Below are 22,000 nucleotides of genomic sequence, written 5' to 3' on the forward strand. Positions count from 1 at the left end.
CTCTTTAAACAACTGTATATTAGAACATTGTTTTTATTGGTAAAGAACAGAAAAAGGTTGAGTATCCCTTATCCAAAATGCTTGGGACCAGAGGTATTTTGGATATTGGATTTTTCCGTATTTTGGAATAATTGCATATCATAATGAGATATCATGGCGATGGGACCCAAGTCTAAGCACAGAATGCATTTATGTTACATATACACCTTATACACACAGCCTGAAGGTCATTTTAGCCAATATTTTTTGTAACTTTGTGTATTGAACAAAGTGTGTCTACACTCACACAATTCATTTATGTTTCATATACACCTTATACACACAGCCTGAAGGTCATTTAATACAATATTTTTAATAACTGTGTATTAAACAGTTTGTGTACATTGAGCCATCAAAAAACAAAGGTTTCACTTTCTCACTCTCACTCAAAAAAGTCCGTATTTCGGAATATTTGGATATGGGATACTCAACCCTACGACAAAAGTTGCAAACCAAAAAATTGGGTATACACAGACATGATTACTGATCATCCTCCTACAATCACAATAAAGGCCATTTACTGTATAAACATTTTAATGATGAGAAAAAAGTGTGAGGAAAGACAAAGGTGATTTTCTGAGGGATACTTAGGGTATCCCCACCAGAACGATATTGGACTGATTTGCCGTACTGGAACGACAATTGTTTACATCGTCTAGTGTGTACGCACAATTGCGTGCTCCTGCCAGGCGTATGTGACATCCTCCGATTGGTCGTGCTGCATGGTAAACCGGAAGATATTGCATGCGACCTGGCTCTTTGTAATGAAGGCCAGAACATTGTTCCGTCCTTCACTACATCAGGCTGGTGTGTACGGGCAATCAGGCATGGTCCGGACCGAAGGGAATTCGGTCCGACCATTGCCCATCGTTCTGGTGTGTACCCACCCTTGGTATAACATAGTACTGTACTCCAAATTATTGAAATACCCATTATCCGCAAATCCCAAACCCGTTACATAACAGACACTACATCTTTAAAATTGCCAAAATATAAAAGCATTATAAGCAATCGATCATGGAGATTGGCAGGCTGGACTCATGCACTCACATCAGATTATAGTATGTGTTCACTAATTATAGTTTCATGGCCTTTGATAGTTCAGTGAATATAGAAAGATACCAATTTAAAAAAAAAAAAAAAAAAAATTGTCTCTACACATGACTTTTTTCCTACCTATATGATGCATTAATGAGGACTCGGAATAAGAAATCTGTCTACTGCAAATGAGATTAAATGGGATCTTTGAAGTAAAATGCGCTCTGCGTTTTCTCACCTGATTAGAGTGCATGACCTGAAATTTCCTTTCCTCCACAATGCAGCATTACTAGACGATTGGTGTTATCAGAAGAGAACAAGCTGATTAAACATACATCTTGATATCAGTGCACTAACTACGTGAGTTTTGCTAGAGCATAGATTTAAACAAAATCAAGAATGAGTGAAGGGGATTTATACATTTACCAAAGATGTGGAATTATGGAACCTTAAAGAGAAATTATTTTAAATTCAACAAGAGTTTTGCAACGCAGCAACTTATACTGGAATTGCTATTCTGACTAGTGACGCTGTTTTTAACGCTGCTGCATCAGATATTGCTTCAATATGTGTTACAGTGTCCTAGAACTCTGTGTTAGACCCCTTTTCTCCTAATTCATTAAGGAATAACAACTTCACAATAATCTGATCATCTCGGCTATATAATGATGATTTCCATAAACTATTTCCCACAGCACTATAAAGGACATTAGACATTCTCTTGGTTTTGTCTTTGCTTTCCGACTAGCCTGCAAGACTAATCACAATGCCATAAAAACATTGTATATGGATGACTCTTGTATCCTTTAAATCACTAGGTGTCAATCATGAGGACCTATCGGATTTTAAACTACACAACTCATGTCTGTACCTGTAAGTGGCAAGCTAGTTTGTGTCTACACAAACTTGCCCAATAAGTTAGACTAGTTGTGGCACAAGAAGGTATATTTACTAAAGTTTTTAAGAGAGTAATTAAATGATTTTATCGGGCGCCAAAAGCAATGGATGCCCATTAATGGTAGTGCACCCATTAGCACCCGGTTTAGTCATGCAAATCTGCTAAACCAGTCTAAATTCCCAGTTATTGCAACCAAACCAAAAGACTTTATTTAAAAAAAAATTCTCACCACTTCAGGAGGCTGCAAGAAGAAATGTTTCTCCTGCGGCTAATGGGCGTCTGACTGGAGAAACAATTAAAGTGCTCCATTAGAAGCCCATTAGTTGAGGCACCCGATAAAACAATCGTACTCCCCCCTAAAACTTAAGTGGGGGTGTTGCCCATAGCAACCCGTCAGATTATATGTATAATTTTCTAGGATGGAATAGGACTTGATAGACTTAACCAATTTGACTGATTAATCGTTTTGGTCTGTTTCCAATATTTAGGAGCAAATTCCCAATTATCATTTGCTTCCATATACTAAAAGGTTTTCATTCCAACTAGTTGGCAGAAAATTGGTCTGCGATATGGCCATCTTAAGTGCCCAGAGCTATTCAATTACTTTCCGCAATGACCACCTCTTCCCATAAAAATCTGCAGCTCTTGGGATGTGATGCAGCTGTCAGGTCGCTACAAGCCCTGAAGCCCTATTTAAAGGTGCAAGCAGAAATCCGCCAAAAGCGCAGCCTTAGGGCTTTTTCGCAGGAAGCAACTGAACAGCTCTCAGGCACTTAACCCTGGTGCTTAATCCCTGCAGAAGAAATGAATCGCCCCCATGGTCTCTCCATTACTGGAAAATTAACACCACACTACCCATAATCTGTACTTTCCACAACTGATTTTTTGGTACTAGCAAATATGAGCCCAAATTTCCCACATTGTAGTGCTGTTGACTAAGATTGCTTCGATGTGTAGTATTTTAACAGCTCATTCTCTATATCGTGGTTAACCTATAGCAGAAAGCCTTGCCAAATGTTGTTGCTGGATTTCTGTGCCAAATATTCGCAAAGTAATAAACAAAACAATACAAAAAAAAAAAGAAGGATCAAAACATCCAACTTTAGGGTTTGTACTTGTGCAATCTGACCTCTATGCAAAGCGAGATGAAATATGGTGCATTCAATACAATTTTATTCTGATTAGAAGAACAAACAAGGACGCAACCGTACCAAAAGCAGAAAATTTGTCTAGCAACCCCCGACTAAACTATGGGTATTTTGCACTGCATAGTCATGGGATCAGTACATAACACGGGAGTCAGTCAATTGACCGCCTCTGGGGATCCCGGCGATCAGAACTCGCCACCGGGCTGAAGCGTGGCGAGCACGCAAGGGGACACGCTGCTCTCGCCGCCGGGATACCGGCTGTCGTGCTCCCAGCGTCTGTCTCCTGACCGCCGGGATCACGACCGCCGAGATATCGTACTGATCCCCATAACACTGATCAGGAAGAAAACTCTGAAATCATATAAAAAAAAAACCCACAAGAACGTCTTTTGACTTTGCATAATATTCCACAAGCATAAAACATAAAAAATAAAACCAGGACATTTTCAGTTTATTGCCATAAAACTAAGCAGCAGTCATGTCTGGAACACACTTGAAATAAGTTACACAGACCATTTTACCTGGATACTCATTAATCAAACAAGTTCTGTCAGTTCCCATCCACCCATGAACACCAGTACTAAAAGTCAAGGCTTTTGTGAGAAGACCTCTGGGTGACCTCCACATTTTAAACGCCACCAGGTAGAAAATAAAAAAGCTAGATACAATCATTATCTTTGCAGAACGTGCTCGAGCTGTGGTGTGTGGGTGTGAGATTTCTATGCAGCCAAACACTTAATTATTCAGAAGTTACAGTAGGTTAAACTGCAAAATAACAGCATCAGCGTTTTGTTGTTTGCTCCAAGCTACAAACAAGCTATACATATATTGCAGACATAATCTCAATAACCATGCACAATTTTAGAGGATTCTGGGATTACACCTATGTGCTGTTCTGGTGTAATAAGCCCTACACACTGGGCGATAATACCCAAAGATATTAATGATCTCATTCATTAATGAACGAGATAACGTTCATATCTGTGAGTGTGGAGATACCAGCGATGAACGATGCGCGGCCCTGCGCTCGTTCATCGCTGGTGCCCCGTCGCCTGTGCATGCAGGCCAATATGGACGATCTCATCCATATTGCCTGCACTGCTATGGAGCCGGGTGACGGGGGGAGTGAAGAAACTTCACTCCCACCGTCACTGCCCCCCCCCCCCCCCCCCCCCCGCCGGGTCGCCCGTCGGCCGTATCCGTCGTCGGGCAGCTCGGCGGTGGATCGCTCAATGTGTAGGGCCCTTTACACACGATGCAATAAGCAAAGGCCAACAAGAACTATACATTGTTACATCCCCAAATTATTATGTCTAGGAAGTCATTAATGTGGCATTGTACACATACAAACTATTGCTCATCTGCAGTGCCACTGGAAACCCTGCAGTGCTTTTTGGAAAAATGGCCACTGTGAAGCCCATTTGTACAGAGTAATGCAAAAGCACACAGAACTGAGCTTTCCTCTATGTTCAATTCTTGAGCGCTTCATGGAGAATGGAAGAGATTTCACACAGCAGAAATACACCCATGTAATAGACCAGTGATAGGAAACCTTGGCACACCAGCAGTTTTTGAACTACACATCCCAGCATGCCCTGCTACAGTTTCAGCACGGCCAAATAGCAAAACTGTAGCAGGGCATGCTGGGATGTGCCAAGGTTCCCCATCACTGTAATAGACCTTGAGAATAAATACATTCAGCGTTGACAGCACTCCAATTATAACATTCACATATTTGCAGAATCCTGCCACTCCCGGAGATTAAGATAGCTACACAATTCAATTTTTCCATCTGCCAGCTTGTTATCTTTTATTTAAAAAAAGCACCACAAAGTGTCCATAGCACCGTACATGAGATAAATATGCAAACATGGCAAAATAAGTACACAAGCAAGAGAACAGACAACTGGTAACTATACAGTGGGGATTGCAAGTTTTGGCACCCCAGGCAAAAATTTATTTTAATGTGCAAAAAGAAGCCAAGGAAAGATGGAAAAATCTCCAAAAGGCATCAAATGACAGATTAGACATTCTTATAACATGTCAAAAAAAAGTTTGATTTTATTTCCATCATTTACACTTTCAAAAGAACAGAAAACAAAAAATGGCGTCTGTAAAAGTTTGGGCACCCTGCAGAGTTAATACCTAGTACTGTCCCCTTTGGTAAGTATCACAGCTTGTAAACGCTTTTTGCAGCCAGCCAAGAGTCTTTCAATTCTTGTTTGAGGTATCTTCGCCCATTCTTCCTTACAAAAGTCTTCCAGTTCTTTGAGATTCCTGGGCTGTCTGTGACGCACTGCTCTTTTAAGGTCTATCCATAGATTTTCAATTATGTTGAGATCAGGAGATTGTGAAGGCTATGTCAAAACCTTCAGTTTACGCCTCTTGATGTAATCCACCGTGGATTTTGAGGTGTGTTTAGGATCATTATCCATTTGTAGAAGCCAGCCTCTCTTTAACTTCAGCTTTTTCACAGATGGCATCAAGTTAGCATCCAAAATTTGCTGGAATTTTATTGAATCCATTTTTCCTTCTACTCGTGAAATGTTCCCTGTGCCACTGGCTGCAATACAACCCCAAAGCATGATTGATCCACCCCCATGCTGAACAGTTGGACAGAGGTTCTTTTCATTAAATTCTGTGCCCTTCCTTCTCCAAACGTATCTTTGCTCATTGCGGCCAAAAGTTCTATTTTAACCTCATCGGTCCACAGAACTTTATTCCAAAATGCATCAGGCTTGTCTATATGTTCATTTGCAAACTTCAAACGCTGATTTTTGTGGTGAGGACGTAGAAGAGGTTTTCTTCTGATGACTCTTCCATGAAGACCATATTTGTACAAATATCTCTTTATAGTGGAATAGTGTACCACCAGTGTCTGCCAGATCTTCCTGGAGGGATCGTGCAGTCAAACGTGGATTTTGACTTGCTTTTCTCACAATCCTGCAAGCTGTTCTGTCTGATATTTTTCTTGGTCTTCCAAATCTTGCTTTAACTTCCACTGTTCCTGATGACTGCCATTTCTTAATTACATTCCGAACAGAGGATATGGGCATCTGATAACGCTTTGCTATCTTCTTTTAGCCTTCTCTTGCTTTGTGAGCGTCGACTATTCTCAGTTTCAGTGTTCTACACAACTGCTTAGAGAAACCCATGGCGCTGATTGTTGGAGCAAGGTCAGATGAGTCTGGGCTTTTAAAACCTTTGAGATTGACATCACCTGGTCTTTCCAGACGATGATTGAGAACAATCCATGACACTGCCAGGTCTCAGCTGTCCAAAGGGGGCAGTACTAGGTATTAACTCTGCAGGGTGCCCAAACTTTTGCAGACGCCATTTTTTGTTTTCTGTTCTTTTGAAAGTGTAAATGATGGAAATAAAATCAAACTTTTTTTGACATGTTATAAGAATGTCTAATCTGTAATTTGATGCCTTTTGGAGATTTTTCCATCTTTCCTTGGCTTCTTTTTGCACATTAAAATGAATTTTTGCCTGGGGTGCCCAAACTTTCAATCCCCACTGTAGCAGAAGTGCATAACATAGGTAAAACATCAATCTAACATCCCACACTGCGGCAAGGGGAGGGGAAGTCGCTATTACTTGAAGGAGCAAGTAGTGCTGAGCAGGGGGAGGGGACTCAATGTTCACCTGTTTCAGACATATACAGGTGAGCAAACAGTCGCTAAAGGGGACTGGGAGCAAAGGGAGCAGAGCAATGGTGACATGGATAGTGATAGCAGGACAAGAAGTAGTAAGAAATAAAATAGTGTTGACCTTTAAAGCTAACATTCTAGGGTAAAGGGGTAAAATATGCTGAAAAGATTCAATAAAAAAGGTAAGCTTTTAGTAAGCGTTCTAAGATTGGGAGACTACTCTGACAAGTAGAAAGTGTGAGTAGTTCACATAATAGGTCAGCCTACACTACCTAACAGATGCCATGGTGAGGAAAACAAATGTGAGGATAAGCGTAGTATGAAACATTAAATTATCAGCAGCGATCCCTGATACATACAGTACATCTAAAACAACCCTTTGGTCACATTATTCCAAGAAACATCCCCCCAACCTAAGGCACAAGTTTTATAATAAATGCATTTCTTAAATACGTACCAAGAAATCTACTAGTAAGACGAACAAATCTACTGACTACGTAAAAGACTGTGGCCTCCTGCAAATCCAGCCCCTATACTAAAATCAACATCTATAAGTGCAACCACTGTAAAAGACACAGTAACAAAAAGGGGTGGACTTCAGTTGCCAAACCATGAACTAGTGCAGAGGTCCTCAAGGCATTCCAATGGTCCAGTATATCCATGGCTCAGCACAGTTAATTAAATGAAATTGACTGAGGTACTAATGAAGTCACCTGTGGCTAAGCATGGATATACTTAAAACCTGGACCTTTAGGGTGCTTAGGGGACCGCATTTGAGAACTTCTGAACTAGCATGCATGTAAACATTCAAATTCTGTAAAAGGACAGAAGCAAAGAAACTACAGTTATATGGAGACACCTGTAAAAGAACTTCTTGTTTTAGAATTGTGGAACATTTAAGGTGGTAACTAGACCATTCTAACCAAGCCAGCTGTATCCCAACTACACCCATCACAAGTGCAGTCACAAGAGCCTCGGCAGTTGGCTAGACTTTAGCCATAACTGGACCCTAAAAATGCATAAACCACATTTGGGCAACATGAGCATTGAAAGCTCTTGCAAATTAATATCACATAAAGCGCATTTCAGTGGTCAGTTACCTAAACGTCATAAAATGTTACTATCGTACAAAACAAGTAAAGCTGCTAGGGGCAGATGCAGAGAATCTCATGAAAGCACCCAAAAGCTGCAAATGCCCAAAACAAAAGCAAGCTGGACATATTCCTGACCCCCAGGGGTTCATAACCAAAACACTCAACCCTAATTGGGTTTTACAGCATGTGTATTAATGTCCAGTAGGCGCACACACAAAAAATTCACACAGCAAAGATACACGCACGTGCAACATTAATTTTAAGTTACATACTTATGAATTTTCTTAGCAACTTATCGGGTTCACGGTGACACTAAATTTGTCAGATCAGTCAGTTTGGTGCGTCATGTGGGGGATGAGGGAAGCAATGGCATCAGCAGTCTAGCCAATTACAGGCTTTATTGCAGAAGAGGGAAAGCATACAGTAGCTCAGCTGACTGACTTAATCATGTCAGACATCTCATGTTGTAGCCTCAGCTTCTGGGATTAGAGAATTATTAACAGGGACTTTCATCCAACATGTGACACAAAATGAATAAATGAAGACCAACAATCAGTCATGTGGCTTACACGACTATCATTGTGTAATGTGCTCCATGCTGTGTACTACAAATCAACAATAAATAAATATGAAGTTTGGAAAAAATTGCATTATATTTACAAAAAATGCACTTTCCTAATTAAAGGTTACCAGAAAACCAATCACCACTTCCAACACACTAAAGGCCAATTCCACATTTTCATTCACATTTGAGAAGATTTGTTAAAAGAACAAAACAAGCTCTGTGTCAGTTGTGTAAAGCCATGGGCATTAGTAATTGTGCGAACGACAATTCAGTCTGGCAAACTGCAATTTCATTAGTATTTGAGCAATAAAAGAAAAAAAAGAAAAAAAAAAAAAAAGAAAAAAGAAAAAGAAAAACTATTAGTTTAATTAAGATATGCACCCAAAACCCAAATGTAGAGTAAGCATTGGTAACAGAACGGAAGTAGTCATTCTTTCAAAGAATTGAAACAGCCACTAGGTGGCACTGGCCTTTTGGCATAAATGGGTAATGGAGAGCAATCAGAATTGTAGTGGTAACAAAATTAATTATGAATAAAAGTGAAGAAAATTAATGCAAAATTGGAACATGCATATAGCAAAGATACATTTGACAACATTAAGTAGATGGTTAAAAGGAATATGAGATCCCTGCTATGTTCGATTTTGACAATACGATTTCCCTTGAACTCCCCCAGTGCCCAGATAGCACAGATAGTACAGAGTTTGACTATCTGTGCTTGAGATTTTGTCTATGTACGATTTTAACTAAGTGCCAATTTTAACTATACTTTGTACTAGATAGTACACTAGATAGTCAAGATTGACTTGCCTACACAGTCTATCTAGCCTTACGATATCGACCCACGGGAGTGCGCACCGGGATCGAATCTGTATCGCAAGCTGCCTAGCACCATGAGATATGCACTAACTTTTCATAAGATTTTGACTATATAGTCAAAATCTCACAGATTTATCTCACCGTGTGTACACACCCTTAGTTTCTCCAGTATTTATTATTATTAAATGTTATTTATAAAAGGCGTCACAAGTGTTTTGTAGCGCCGTACATACGGCACACATTAGAACTATAGAGGGTACACAGAACTTATTACAGAAACAGAAAAACTAAAACGGAGCACAAGTAACAATTAGCACCACAGTTCCCTTGTTTTGGAAGTGCCAAAATGCACTTCTCCGGAGTATGGCACTACTATACACATAGTGAGTGTGGGAGGCTGGGAGCAACAGAAGCTAGGCAGAGCAAACGACTTGGTGCCTGTGGTCAGCAGAACCCACTGCAGGAGAAGCACACCATTTCAAAGGCAAGATGTAAGACTCTTATTCAATTTCAAAGGCAGCATACCTATCATGTCCAATCACAAGCCAGGAGCTACAGTGTGTGCTGCAAGGTGCCCAATGCCACCATAAAACAGTAGTGGGCACACATCATACCCACTGTAGTTCTCATTCTAATGTATTCTTCTATAAAGTACTACTATGGCATAATGTAAATAAGTAGCACAAATGTGGTATAATGAGAATAAGAGGCCCTACTGTGTGGCATTACATTAATTGTGGACACTATAGTGTTGCATGTGAAATTTGGGCACTATGTGGCATAATGCAATTGGGGGCATTACATTACAGTACATATAATGTAACATTGGATTATATTAAAGTTTGTTATAGTACTGATGTATATGTAACTGTATACATTCAGCTTAAACATATGGCCACATGGATGGTGTAATGGTTAGCATTACAGCGCTTTACAGAGAGAATATTTGGCCATTCACATTAGTCCCTGCCCCAATGGAGCTTACAATCTATATTCCCTACCACACGTACACACATTCACACTAGGGTTAATTTTTGTTGGGATCCAATTAACCTACCAGTATATTTTTGGATTGTGGGAGGAAACCGGAGTACCCGGAGGAAACCCACACAAGTATGGGGAGAATATACAAACTCCACACAGTTAGAGCCATGATGGGAATCGAACCCATGGCCTCAGTGCTGTTAGGCAGTAATGCTAACCATTACACCATCCGTACTGCCATTACACCATCCGTACTGCCTGATCTGAAATGCGCGTAAAGTGACCACGATTGGCCGCACAAACTGCACTTTTTTGCGATTGCGTCCAGCACTTTGATCGGGTTTAGCCGCGTTTTATCCTCTATTGATGCGATCAGGGTGAAAAACAGATACAATTGAAAATCACCCCTGTGATCTTCCGTCACTTTAGACAGGAGATCGGGCGCGATAATCAATTGGATATTGCCCCATTACTTGTTTTAATCGACTTTCTCTCTCCTGCTCCCTGAAGCCATTTTAAAAGTGGACAACTTAAAATTGAACTTAAAGTTTTCAGAATTCGGTAGTGTAACTTTAATGGGATGGAAATATGTAGCTTTGTGAAAAACCTTACTGGAATGAACTTATACTGGCACACAACTAGACACTAATCCCTTACTAAAAACGGGTCAGTGGCTGCTTGTTAAATTGCCCCTACTGTCACAACAGATACAAACATTCTCTTAATTAATACAAACATACAGGGGTATATTCAATTGAAGTCGAAAACTGCAGTCTGTCGAACAGACGGCAGTTTTCGCCTTTTTAAGGTCGAATTGTGATGCAACCTATTCAATATATCCCAAAATTTGTCGATGAATTCGACTTGTCGAAAAGCACATGGATCGGCGGAATAGCTGCCGATCCACGTGCTTGTGTCGAAAACGGGGCCAAAACCGATACCCCCTTTTCGACCATCTCAGTCCGATATAAAAAAATGTCGGCCTGAGATAAGGGATTAGAGCAGGAGAGGGGGAGAGCCGAGGCGGGGACGGGGTGAGCAGCGCTGGAGGACAGCCGCCGCTCACAGCAGCGCCCACCCGGCTCCAGCAAGCGAGACCTCGCTTGCTGGAGCCGGGTGGACGCTGTCGTGAGAGGGGGAGACAGGGAGCGGGACGGAGCGGCGGCTGTGACGGGGGACGGAGCGGCGGCTGTGACGGGGGACGGAGCAGCGGCTGTGAGACAGGCGGGACGAGGGAGAGCCGCAGGCAGACGGGAGAGAGCAGCGATACAGCAGCGGCTGCTGCTGCTGTTGTAGCACTGCTCTCCCCCATCTGCCCGCTGCTCTCCCCTGTCTCCCCCCCCCCCCCCCCCCCCCATCTCAATTCGACTTTTGTAAAATTCGAATTGAGATGTCCATTGAATAGGCCAGGTCGGATCCATTCCGACAAATGAATGTCGGAATGGATCCGTCTTCAATTGAACCCAATGACCATCTAGCTCTCAGTTTGCTAGAAACTAGTGCAATCAGGGATACACAAATTACACAAAATGTCTGGATACAGACAATGACAGTGATAGAATGTATTAATGATACCAAAGCCACAACATAATAAGCAGAGATGTTCAAGGACAACACACACACATTACAATGAAGCAGATCTTGTAGACTCCTACAATGAAGGACATGCAACCTGTTTTGTACTAAAACATTAGCAACAGCAAAACATAAAACCAGTTATGGTCACATTTGAAGTGGAGGAAATGTGTTTATTTCTAGCTGTCTGAAACAGAGTACAACACCCATGAACATTTTATATAGTGGGAAAGAATAGTCGAGGTGATGTAGCCTTCTTAAAAGCCTTTAGATTCTTGCCAAAGTCAGTCAATAGAAAAAGCTTCTGAAAGTAACACCTTCAGTCTTTCATCTCCCCTAGGCTGTATGTAGAGATGAGATTCTAGCACAAAGATAATGATTTCTATAGGGCAGGAATACTTCAACTTTCAAGCCCGCCAAGTATCTATTTAGATCATACAAGCCCATGTAGTATGAGGGGTCTCTAGTCCCTTTCACAAGCATGTATCCAACAACAAAACTCTGCTACCTTCACAAACCTGTACATTTGTATTATGATGCTGATGCAGTGTGTCCATGTATACAATCCCCTAACACTGCAGTGTTCAAAGTTAGTTTTAAAATTGTTCACATTATTATTACTGTACCAAACCTCCCAACATTTGCAGATGATAAAACAAGACAGGTGGACTGGTTATCAAACAGTGGGGGCATGATCAGGTCATAGTAGTAGTTGCTGCACACCCAGTCACTGTTTTCATAAAAAAAACACAATTTTTACAATGTTTATAGATATACCACCCAACCTGTCACAAATCAGGGCCAACGTTCTAATCATATTGATGGCAAGTCAGTACTCTGAAATCGGAGCAGTTGGGATGTATGCTGTACAAATCAAATCATACTATGAAAACCTATTCACATTCCTCGTTGCCTTTATGCAGGCATTGTGAGGCACTTAAAAGACTACTACAGTTTTGTTGAAGCACTCACTAACGCTATGGGGGGTATCCAATTAATTGCCTTTTTTGGGGGCAGAAAAAAATTCTGGTTTTGTAAAAAAAAAAACACACAACACATTGGATCCGGGATAAGTTCCTGTACATATGTATTTTCACAAAAAAATGGGGCTTACAGGGTATGTTATCGCCCCCGAGAGGTGAGAAAAAAAAAAAAAAAAAGGAGTACCTAATAACTGTCAGCTTTCGTGACTAATTAGATAGAACCTGGGGGATCAATTAGCCGTGTTAAAAAAACGCGCTAATTGGATATCGCCCTATATAAAGAACTGGAACTTTCCAAAATCAATTTCTAAATCTCCAAGTGCTAATTATGCACTCTGCACCACTATGTAACGTCATTTATATATTTATCTAAAAAAGAAATCCACTCTCCTCTTAGAGACTGTATCCCCATCAATTGTGACAGACATATGTTCAAAACTGATAACACTCCTAAGTAACTTGATAAAGTTGTTTAATGTACTTTGTGACAATCAGGCAGCTTTGAGCTATAGGGCAGGTTAGAGACGTCACATGTTCTTTCAGTCTGTTTGGACTGATACTGACTGATGAGAAGGCAAGGGTCACTTTATGCTGGGAAAGTAGGAAATGAGGAGTGATAGGTTACAGCACAGATAAGACATTGCTTATCTGTGACACAGTGGTGACTAAGAATTGTCTGAGGAATGCAACCAAATAAAAGAAGAGACATGCTACACAGACAAGGGAAAGCAGCATCCAGAAGAAAAAGTGAAAGTAATGCCATTTAGCAAGTAATAAGGAAATCTTTTGTATCGCTGATTAGGAGAAATATATATATATTATATATATATATATATATATATAGGATTCCAGCAATAACAGCACTCAGGGACCATATAGAAAATTTAAGGTGTATTATAAATCATTGACGTTTCGGAGCAGCAAGCTCCGTCCTCAGAATGAACACCACATTCTGAGGACGGAGCTTGCTGCTCCGAAACGTCAATGATTTATAATACACCTTAAATTTTCTATATGGTCTCCGAGTGCTGTTATTGCTGGAATCCTACTACTGACTTCGACATGCACCGGAGCAAGCTGATGCTGTGTATGTGAGTGCCGGTGAACACTGGATTGATTGATTTTATATATATATATATATATATATATATATATATATATATATATATATATATATATACACATACATACACACATATACAAGGTACTTCTAAAGTAGACTTGATGTATTAAATAAAAAAAGGACTAAATTGTATATATCAAAAATGAATTTTAGAGGGGGATTTATCTTCTTGGGGATTTGGGGAGGGGTTAAAGTAAGATAGAAATAATTGATATGACTAAGTTAAGGTAAGCTTTATCCATTCATCCGCTATAACAAAGCTAAACTCTTACCTGCCATGGGCATGAAAATCCAAGTGTACAAATTGTTCCTCATGAGACACTGCTCTCTTGGCACGTTGGTGTTTTTGGTGTAAGGAGTCTGTGTCGTAAGACAATCCTTCATAATGCCTGATATAATTATTCAACTTGTTCCCATACTGACCTGAAAATAGAACATAAACAGGTTTTAGCTAAAATGTAACCTTACAGTACATATAATACAAGTAGATGGTGATGGGATTATTACAGAAAAGCATATACACATATACACACACACACATATACATATTTTCAAAACCATAAATAACACAAGCACACGTGAAGTGCTTCCTATATCATCCTCTGCAGTAGTTTCATTAGTATTCCTATTAGATAGTATGGCCACATATACATACATATTTTACATGCAGAAAATTTGAGCAGGTAAATCCTCAAGGTACCAGATGAAAATCTAACCGCATAGAAACAAAAGGTAACAGCACTCCAGAGATTGTTTGCTATAAACTACAGTGTTTATCCAGCATAAGTCTCTGCAGAACACACAGCATTGTTTATTGCAATCAATCTCTGGAGACAGATTTCTTTTTGAATGTGCATGTATATATCCTCCAGTTGAGTTGGCACTTCTCAGTTTATAATCCACAACAACTGGGATGCTCACCAGTCTTAATACTAAGGGTGGTATCCTATTATCTGCGGTAAAACATTGGGCGCAAAACGTGAATATTTTTTTTCCTGATATTTCAGATTTATTTTATTTATTTTTTAATCAGGTTATCCTATTAGATCACCTGCAAAAAAAATAAAAAATGCCCTCTCCCAAAAACACACAGGTTCAGTGAAGCCTGTGTGTTTTCGTGAGAAACAGCCCCAATTTCTCAGGATTTGGTTTCGCCTGAGGTAGGCGAAGTAAAATCCCTGATAAGCAGCGGCTTAGCGGGGCTAATAGATTAGCCTCAAGTGTAAGTACTATATACACACAATCCTAAATAATGAGAGTACAGTTACAAAGTTTACTGAGCTTCAAAACAAATTTATTGACTCAAATGAACATCTTAAGGGTAGGAGAAGACGTATACGCAAGCACACACATACATACAAATTATCGCCACAGGTTCTGTTCCCACCCTATGGGTGTTGTGGACACTCACGAGTGGAAATAGTCAATGTTAGGGGATTCTCCTGACCGCCAGTCACATAACCGCATCCCATATTTTATTATATAAATATATGTTGTTAAATATTGCATACATTATTGTAGGCGCTTAAGTAAAGCAAGATACTTCAGAGAGAGAAAAAGACCATTGTAATGATCAAAGTTTGAAGGTTGCTATAGACAGCACTGTTTCCCGCAAGTCACTTCAGCTTTAGAGGCCTACTTAGATTTGATTGGTCATTCAGAAAGACCAGATGTCAAAGACGAATGCTCAACCGTGTAGTTATTCCCAAGTTCAAATGTGCTTGGAAAATTTCTGTGGCTATAAAGGATCATATTTGGGGTCAATAATAAAATGTATTTATTTATTTATTTATTGAACCGTTTCTTATATAGTGCAGCAAATTCCGTTGCGCTTTACAATAGCAGAGAGGTAGGAAGGCCCTGCTCGCAAGCTTACAATCTATCCTTACAGACATTTCTAATGCATCACATGACTTACAGATATGTTCTACATCAAACAGCCCTCCAAGTTGTGCCCAGTATTGTGCGCATTACCTAACACTGTACATCTTTTTGTATATTTTTACCCCCGAAAAAGCATATTATTTTTATCACTGCATACAAAATGATAGGTTACAGTGTTTTCCAGGAAAACACCGTAATTTAGCATTTTGTATGCAGATACAGCCACAGTCACTCACAGAATATAGGCATGTTGCATATCATGTTAAACAGCAGTCTTCTTGGGGTATGGGTCGTTGGGTAGACACAACTTAGGTCGACAGTCATTAGGTCAACCATGGAAGGTTAACATGTATTAGGTCGACATGGGCATTAGGTCGACAAGGCAAAAGCTCTACAAGTTTTGTTTTTTTACTTTTTTTGGCGTCGTTTTCTTCGTAAAGTGACGGAGAACCCCATTTAGTGCACCATGTCCCGCGCATGGCTCGCTTCACTATGCTTCAGGCAAGGTTACCGTTCCCAATCGTAGTCCACATGGATTGTAAAGTATGAAAAAATCCAAAATATGAAAAAAAAAAATGTGAAAAACTCATGTCAACCTTTTGACCTGTCGACCTAGTACATGTCGACCTAATGACCATGGCGACCTTCAGTGGGGGATAGGGTAAGATCAAAATAACCTGGGTCAAGTTATCTGGGAAACTTACCCTGGTAGTTACAAAGGTCGAACCTCACACCAACCCGGGTCATCTGCTGTGTGAACTGGGTCATCCGACCCTGGTCACGCTTACAGCATACGGAAAATCATATCACTGGTGCTTGGAGAGGATATCTTTGCCAAACACTGGCAGAGGGAGGACCAAGCAATAACCCAGGTCCAGCCTGCGGTTTGAATGGGGTTTTTAAGCCAATGACACATCTTCAAATCAAATTCAATTACCTGGGTCAGACCCAAGTTTTTGGTGGAAAAGGGGTATTAATGAAACTATTCTATGGGTTCCTCGATTTCTGTAGTATTACACCTGCAAATGTTTATGTCACTACTCAATTGTGTGTCAGTGGGAGGAGCAATAGAAAACTGCAAATTATGTGCTTGCATCTTATTGGTCTGCACACCAATCTCTACACCACAACACCCAACACAGTCTTTCACCAGGACTGCAGGAAACCAAAAATATACTGCTTAATTATACGGCTATTTCTTCTTCTCTTTAATCTACCTAGAAGTACTATTTCAAAAGTTATGTGAGGGAGCAATAATAGGATTACTGCATTTTAAAATAAAAAGCTTTTTGGCAACACAAACATAATTATAAAAAAATATGTAAGAGGTTCCAATCACACAAAACACAGATCTAATAAGGCCCTCTCTAACTGCACCAACATTGAGGTTACCAGGAGACAACCCACCTGGCAAAATTTAGAAGATAAAACCCACACTCCTTTAAGATTGCATTCCCTAGTTCTAACTACTAAAGAAATCATTGTCCTCAAGTAAGGACATCTGTTGTGTTTCCTTATCTTCTTGTAGCTACTTGTTCCTTTGAGAACAACCCAGTAAATGGATTCTAATGTCCTCTAATCTTTGTCCCTCAGGGTCTGATAGGGCTGCGTGTATTCATTTATCTTTCAAGCATGACAGCTTTCTTCATCTGTATACTTTTGTCACTTATACCCTCACACCAAAGTGCTTGAAGTGGTTCTCACTTTCACAATATCTAACTTTAGGTTTTAAATCTTAGAAGTACTAGTGCTTCAAACGGCACGTTTTGTTCTCATTCACGTAAAAGCATATTAGCTAACAAGCTCTGATTTCCAGGTACCATTCCTGTGTCTTTGGTCAATACAGAAAAAATAAGATTTTAAACCTACCGGTAAATGTATTTCTCCTAGTCCGTAGAGGATGCTGGGGACTCCGTAAGGACCATGGGGTAAAGACGTGCTCCGAAGGAGATAGGGCACCTAAAAAGAACTTTGACAATGGGTGTGCACTGGCTCCTACCTCTATGCCCCTCCTCCAGACCTCAGTTAGAGAACTGTGCCCAGAGGAGATGGACACTACAAGGCAGGATTTAGCAATCCAAGGGCAAGATTCATACCAGCCCACACCAATCATACCATGTAACCTGGAACATACATAACCAGTTAACAGTATGAACAAAAACAACAGTAACGGTCCAAGACCGATGTTAACTGTAACATAACCCTTATGTAAGCAACAACTATATACAAGTCTTGCAGAGTTTCCGCACTGGGACGGGCGCCCAGCATCCTCTACGGACTAGGAGAAATAGATTTACCGGTAGGTTTAAAATCTTATTTTCTCTTACGTCCTAGAGGATGCTGGGGACTCCGTAAGGACCATGGGGTTTATACCAAAGCATCCAATCGGGCGGGAGAGTGCGGATGACTCTGCAGCACCGACTGAGCAAACGCAAGGGCCTCATTAGTCAGGGTATCAAACTTGTAGAATTTAGCAAAAGTGTTTTACCCCGACCACGTCGCCGCTCGGCAAAGTTGTAAAGCCGAGACGCCTCGGGCAGCCGCCCAAGAAGAGTCCACCTTCCTAGTGGAATGGGCCTCAACCGAATTTGGAACCGGCAATCCAGCCATAGAGTGAGCCTGCTGAATCGTATTACAGATCCAGCGAGCAATAGTCTGCTTTGAAGCAGGAGCGCCAATCTTATTGGCCGCATACAGGACAAACAGAGCCTCTGTTTTCCTAATTTTAGCCGTCCTGGCTACATAAATTTTTAACGCCCTGACTATGTCCAGGGATCTGGAATCCTCCAGGTCACCAGTAGCCACAGGCACCACAATAGGTTGATTCATATGGAACAACGAAACCACTTTAGGCAAAAATTGCGGACGTGTCCTCAATTCAGCTCGATCCACATGAAAAATCAAGCAGGGGCTCTTGTGTGATAGAGCCGCCAATTCTGACACTCGCCTTGCTGATGCTTAGGCCAACAACATTACCACCTTCCAGGTAAGAAATTTCAACTCAACCTTGTTAAGCGGTTCAAACCAGTGTGATTTTAGGAACTGCAACACCACGTTCAGGTCCCATGGTGCCACTGGAGGCACAAAAGGGGGCTGGATGTGCAGCACTCCCTTTACAAACGTCTGGACTTCTGGAAGAGAAGCCAATTCCTTCTGAAAGAAAATCGAGAGGCCCGAAATCTGTACCTTAACCGAGCCTAATTTCAGGCCCATATCCACTCCTGTCTGTAGGAAGTGGAGAAGACGACCCAAATGAAAATCTTCTGTAGGTGCATTCTTGGACTCACACCAAGACACATACTTTCGCCAGATACAGTGATAATGTTTTATCGTCACCTCCTTCCTAGCCTTTATTAACGTAGGGATGACCTCTTCCGGAATCCCCTTTTCTGCTAGGATTCGGCGTTCAACCGCCATGCCGTCAAACGTAACCGCGGTAAGTCTTGAAATACACAGGGCCCCTGCTGCAACAGGTCTTCTCTCAGAGGAAGAGGCCAGGGGTCTCCTGTGAGCATCTCTTGTAGATCAGAGTACCAAGCCCTTCGAGGCCAGTCTGGGACAACGAGTATCGCCTGTACTCTTCTTCGTCTTAGGATCCTCAACACTTTCGTGATGAGAGGAAAAGGAGGGAACACGTAGACCGAGTCGAACACCCACGGTGTTACCAGTGCGTCTACTGCTACTGCCTGAGGGTCCCGAGACCTGGCGCAATACCTCCGAAGTTTTTTGTTGAGGCGTGACGCCATCATGTCTATTTGAGGAGTTCCCCAAAGACGTGTTACGTCTGCAAAGACTTCTTGATGAGGTCCCCACTCTCCTGGATGGAGATCGTGTCTGCTGAGGAAGTCCGCTTCCCAGTTGTCCACTCCCGGAATAAAGACAGCCGACAGAGCGCTTACATGATTTTCCGCCCAGCGAAGGATCCTTGTGGCTTTCGCCATCGCGACTCTGCTTCTTGTCCCGCCTTGGCGGTTCACATGAGCCACTGCTGTAACATTGTCTGATTGAATCAGAACCGGAAGGTTTCGAAGAAAACTCTCCGCTTGTCGAAGCCCGTTGTAAATGGCCCTGAGTTCCAACACATTGATGTGTAGACAGGACTCCTGGTCTGACCAAAGACCCTGAAAAGTCCTTCCCTGTGTGACCGCTCCCCATCCTCGGAGGCTCGCGTCCGTGGTAACCAGGATCCAGTCCTGAATCCCGAACCTGCGACCCTCCAGCAGGTGAGCACTTTGCAACCACCACAGGAGGGACACTCTGGTTCCTGGGGACAGAGTTATTTTCCGATGTAAATGCAGATGGGACCCGGACCACTTGTCCAGAAGGTCCCATTGAAAAGTCCTTGCATGGTACCTTCTGAAGGGAATGGCCTCGTAGGCCACCACCATTTTCCCCAGAACTCGAGTGCATTGGTGAACTGACACCTTTTTCGGTTTTAGCAGGTCTCTGACCATGTTCTGGATGTCTTGGGCTTTCTCTAATGGGAGGAAGACCTTCATTTGTTCCGTATCCAGTATCATACCTAGGAACGGTAGTCGAGTTGTCGGAATCAACTGTGACTTCGGTAGATTTAGAATCCAACCGTGTTGCTGGAGCACTCTCAGAGAGAGCGCCACACTGCTCAGCAATTTCTCCCTTGATCTCGCTTTTATCAGGAGATCGTCCAAGTATGGGATAATTGTGACACCATGCTTGCGCAGGATCACCATCATTTCCGCCATTATCTTGGTGAAAATCCTCGGGGCCGTGGAAAGTCCAAACGGCAACGTCTGAAAATGGTAATGACAATCCTGTACATCGAATCTCAGGTATTCCTGATGGGGGGCATATATGGGGACATGAAGGTAAGCATCCTTTATGTCCAGACACACCATAAACTCCCCCTCCTCCATGTTGGCTATTATCGCTCTGAGTGATTCCATTTTTAATTTGAATCTTTTTATGTACAGGTTTAGGGACTTCAGATTCATAATCGGTCTGACCGAACCGACCGGTTTCGGGACCACAAATAGGGTTGAGTAGTAACCTCTTCCCTGCTGGTGCAGGGGAACCTTGATTATCACTTGCTGTATACACAGCGTTTGAATTGCAGCTAACACTACATCCCTTTCCGATGTGGAAGCTGGTAGGGCCGATTTGAAAAATCGGCGCGGGGGCACCTCCTCAAATTCCAATTTGTAACCCTGGGAAACTATTTCCAACACCCAGGGATTCAGGTCCGAACTGACCCAGGCCTGACTGAAAAGTCGAAGACGTGCCCCCACCGGTGCGGACTCCCTCAGAGGAGCCTCAGCGTCATGCTGTGGGTTTTGGAGCAGCCGGGGAGGACTTTTGTTCCTGGGCACCGGCCGAAGCAGGTGCTCTCTTGCCTCTGCCCTTACCTCTGGCGAGGAAAGAGGATCCCCGACCTCTTTTGGACTTGTGCGACCGAAAGGACTGCATCTGATAGGGTGTTACTTTCTTTTGCTGTTGGGGAATATATGGTAAAAAATTTGATTTACCTGCTGTAGCTGTGGATACCAGGTCCGTCAGCCCATCCCAAAACAATACATCCCCCTTATAGGGTAGTACTTCCATATGTTTCTTGGAATCCGCATCACCCGTCCATTGGCGAGTCCATAAGGATCTTCTCGCTGAGATAGACATGGCATTGGCCCTAGAAGCTAGCAATCCAATGTCCCTTTGAGCATCCCTCATAAATAAGACTGCGTCTTTTATATGGGCTAGAGTTAGGAATATAGTATCCTTATCCATAGTATCAAATTGATCTGTCAGCTCCTCTGTCCAAGCTGCAATTGCGCTACACACCCATGCCAACGCAATCGTCGGTCTTAGCACAGCACCCGTATGAGCATAAATACCCTTTAAGGTAGTTTCTTGCCTGCGATCTGCTGGGTCTTTAAGGGCCGCTGTGTCAGGAGACGGTAGCGCCACTTTCTTGGATAAGCGCGTCAGGGCCTTGTCCACAGTGGGGGGTAATTCCCAAATCTCCCTGTACTGCTTAGGGAAAGGGTATGCCATAAAAATTCTTTTGGGGATCTGCGGTCTCTTATCCGAAGTCTCCCAAGCTTTTCCAAAGAACTCATTTAATTCATGAGATGTGGAAAAATTAATAATCTGTTTCTTTTCCTGAAACATGTGTACCCTTGTGTCGGGGACTGAGGGTTCATCCTGCAACACATCCCTTATTGCCACAA

At 41.9% G+C, this 22,000-nt stretch overlaps 1 protein-coding gene across 1 annotated transcript in view; it reads right to left on the reverse strand.

Moving 5' to 3' along the window:
• Positions 1–22,000, reverse strand: part of ADAM10 (ADAM metallopeptidase domain 10) — a 346,615-nt gene that overhangs the window by 192,910 nt on the left and 131,705 nt on the right. Inside the window, exon 2 of the mRNA XM_063926173.1 lies at positions 14,192–14,342. Within this exon, the coding sequence (XP_063782243.1) occupies positions 14,192–14,342 (151 nt within the window). The remainder of the gene's footprint in view (positions 1–14,191; positions 14,343–22,000) is intronic.

Source organism: Pseudophryne corroboree, chromosome 6 (assembly GCF_028390025.1).
Source record: "Pseudophryne corroboree isolate aPseCor3 chromosome 6, aPseCor3.hap2, whole genome shotgun sequence".
In the NCBI taxonomy this organism is placed as follows: domain Eukaryota; kingdom Metazoa; phylum Chordata; class Amphibia; order Anura; family Myobatrachidae; genus Pseudophryne; species Pseudophryne corroboree.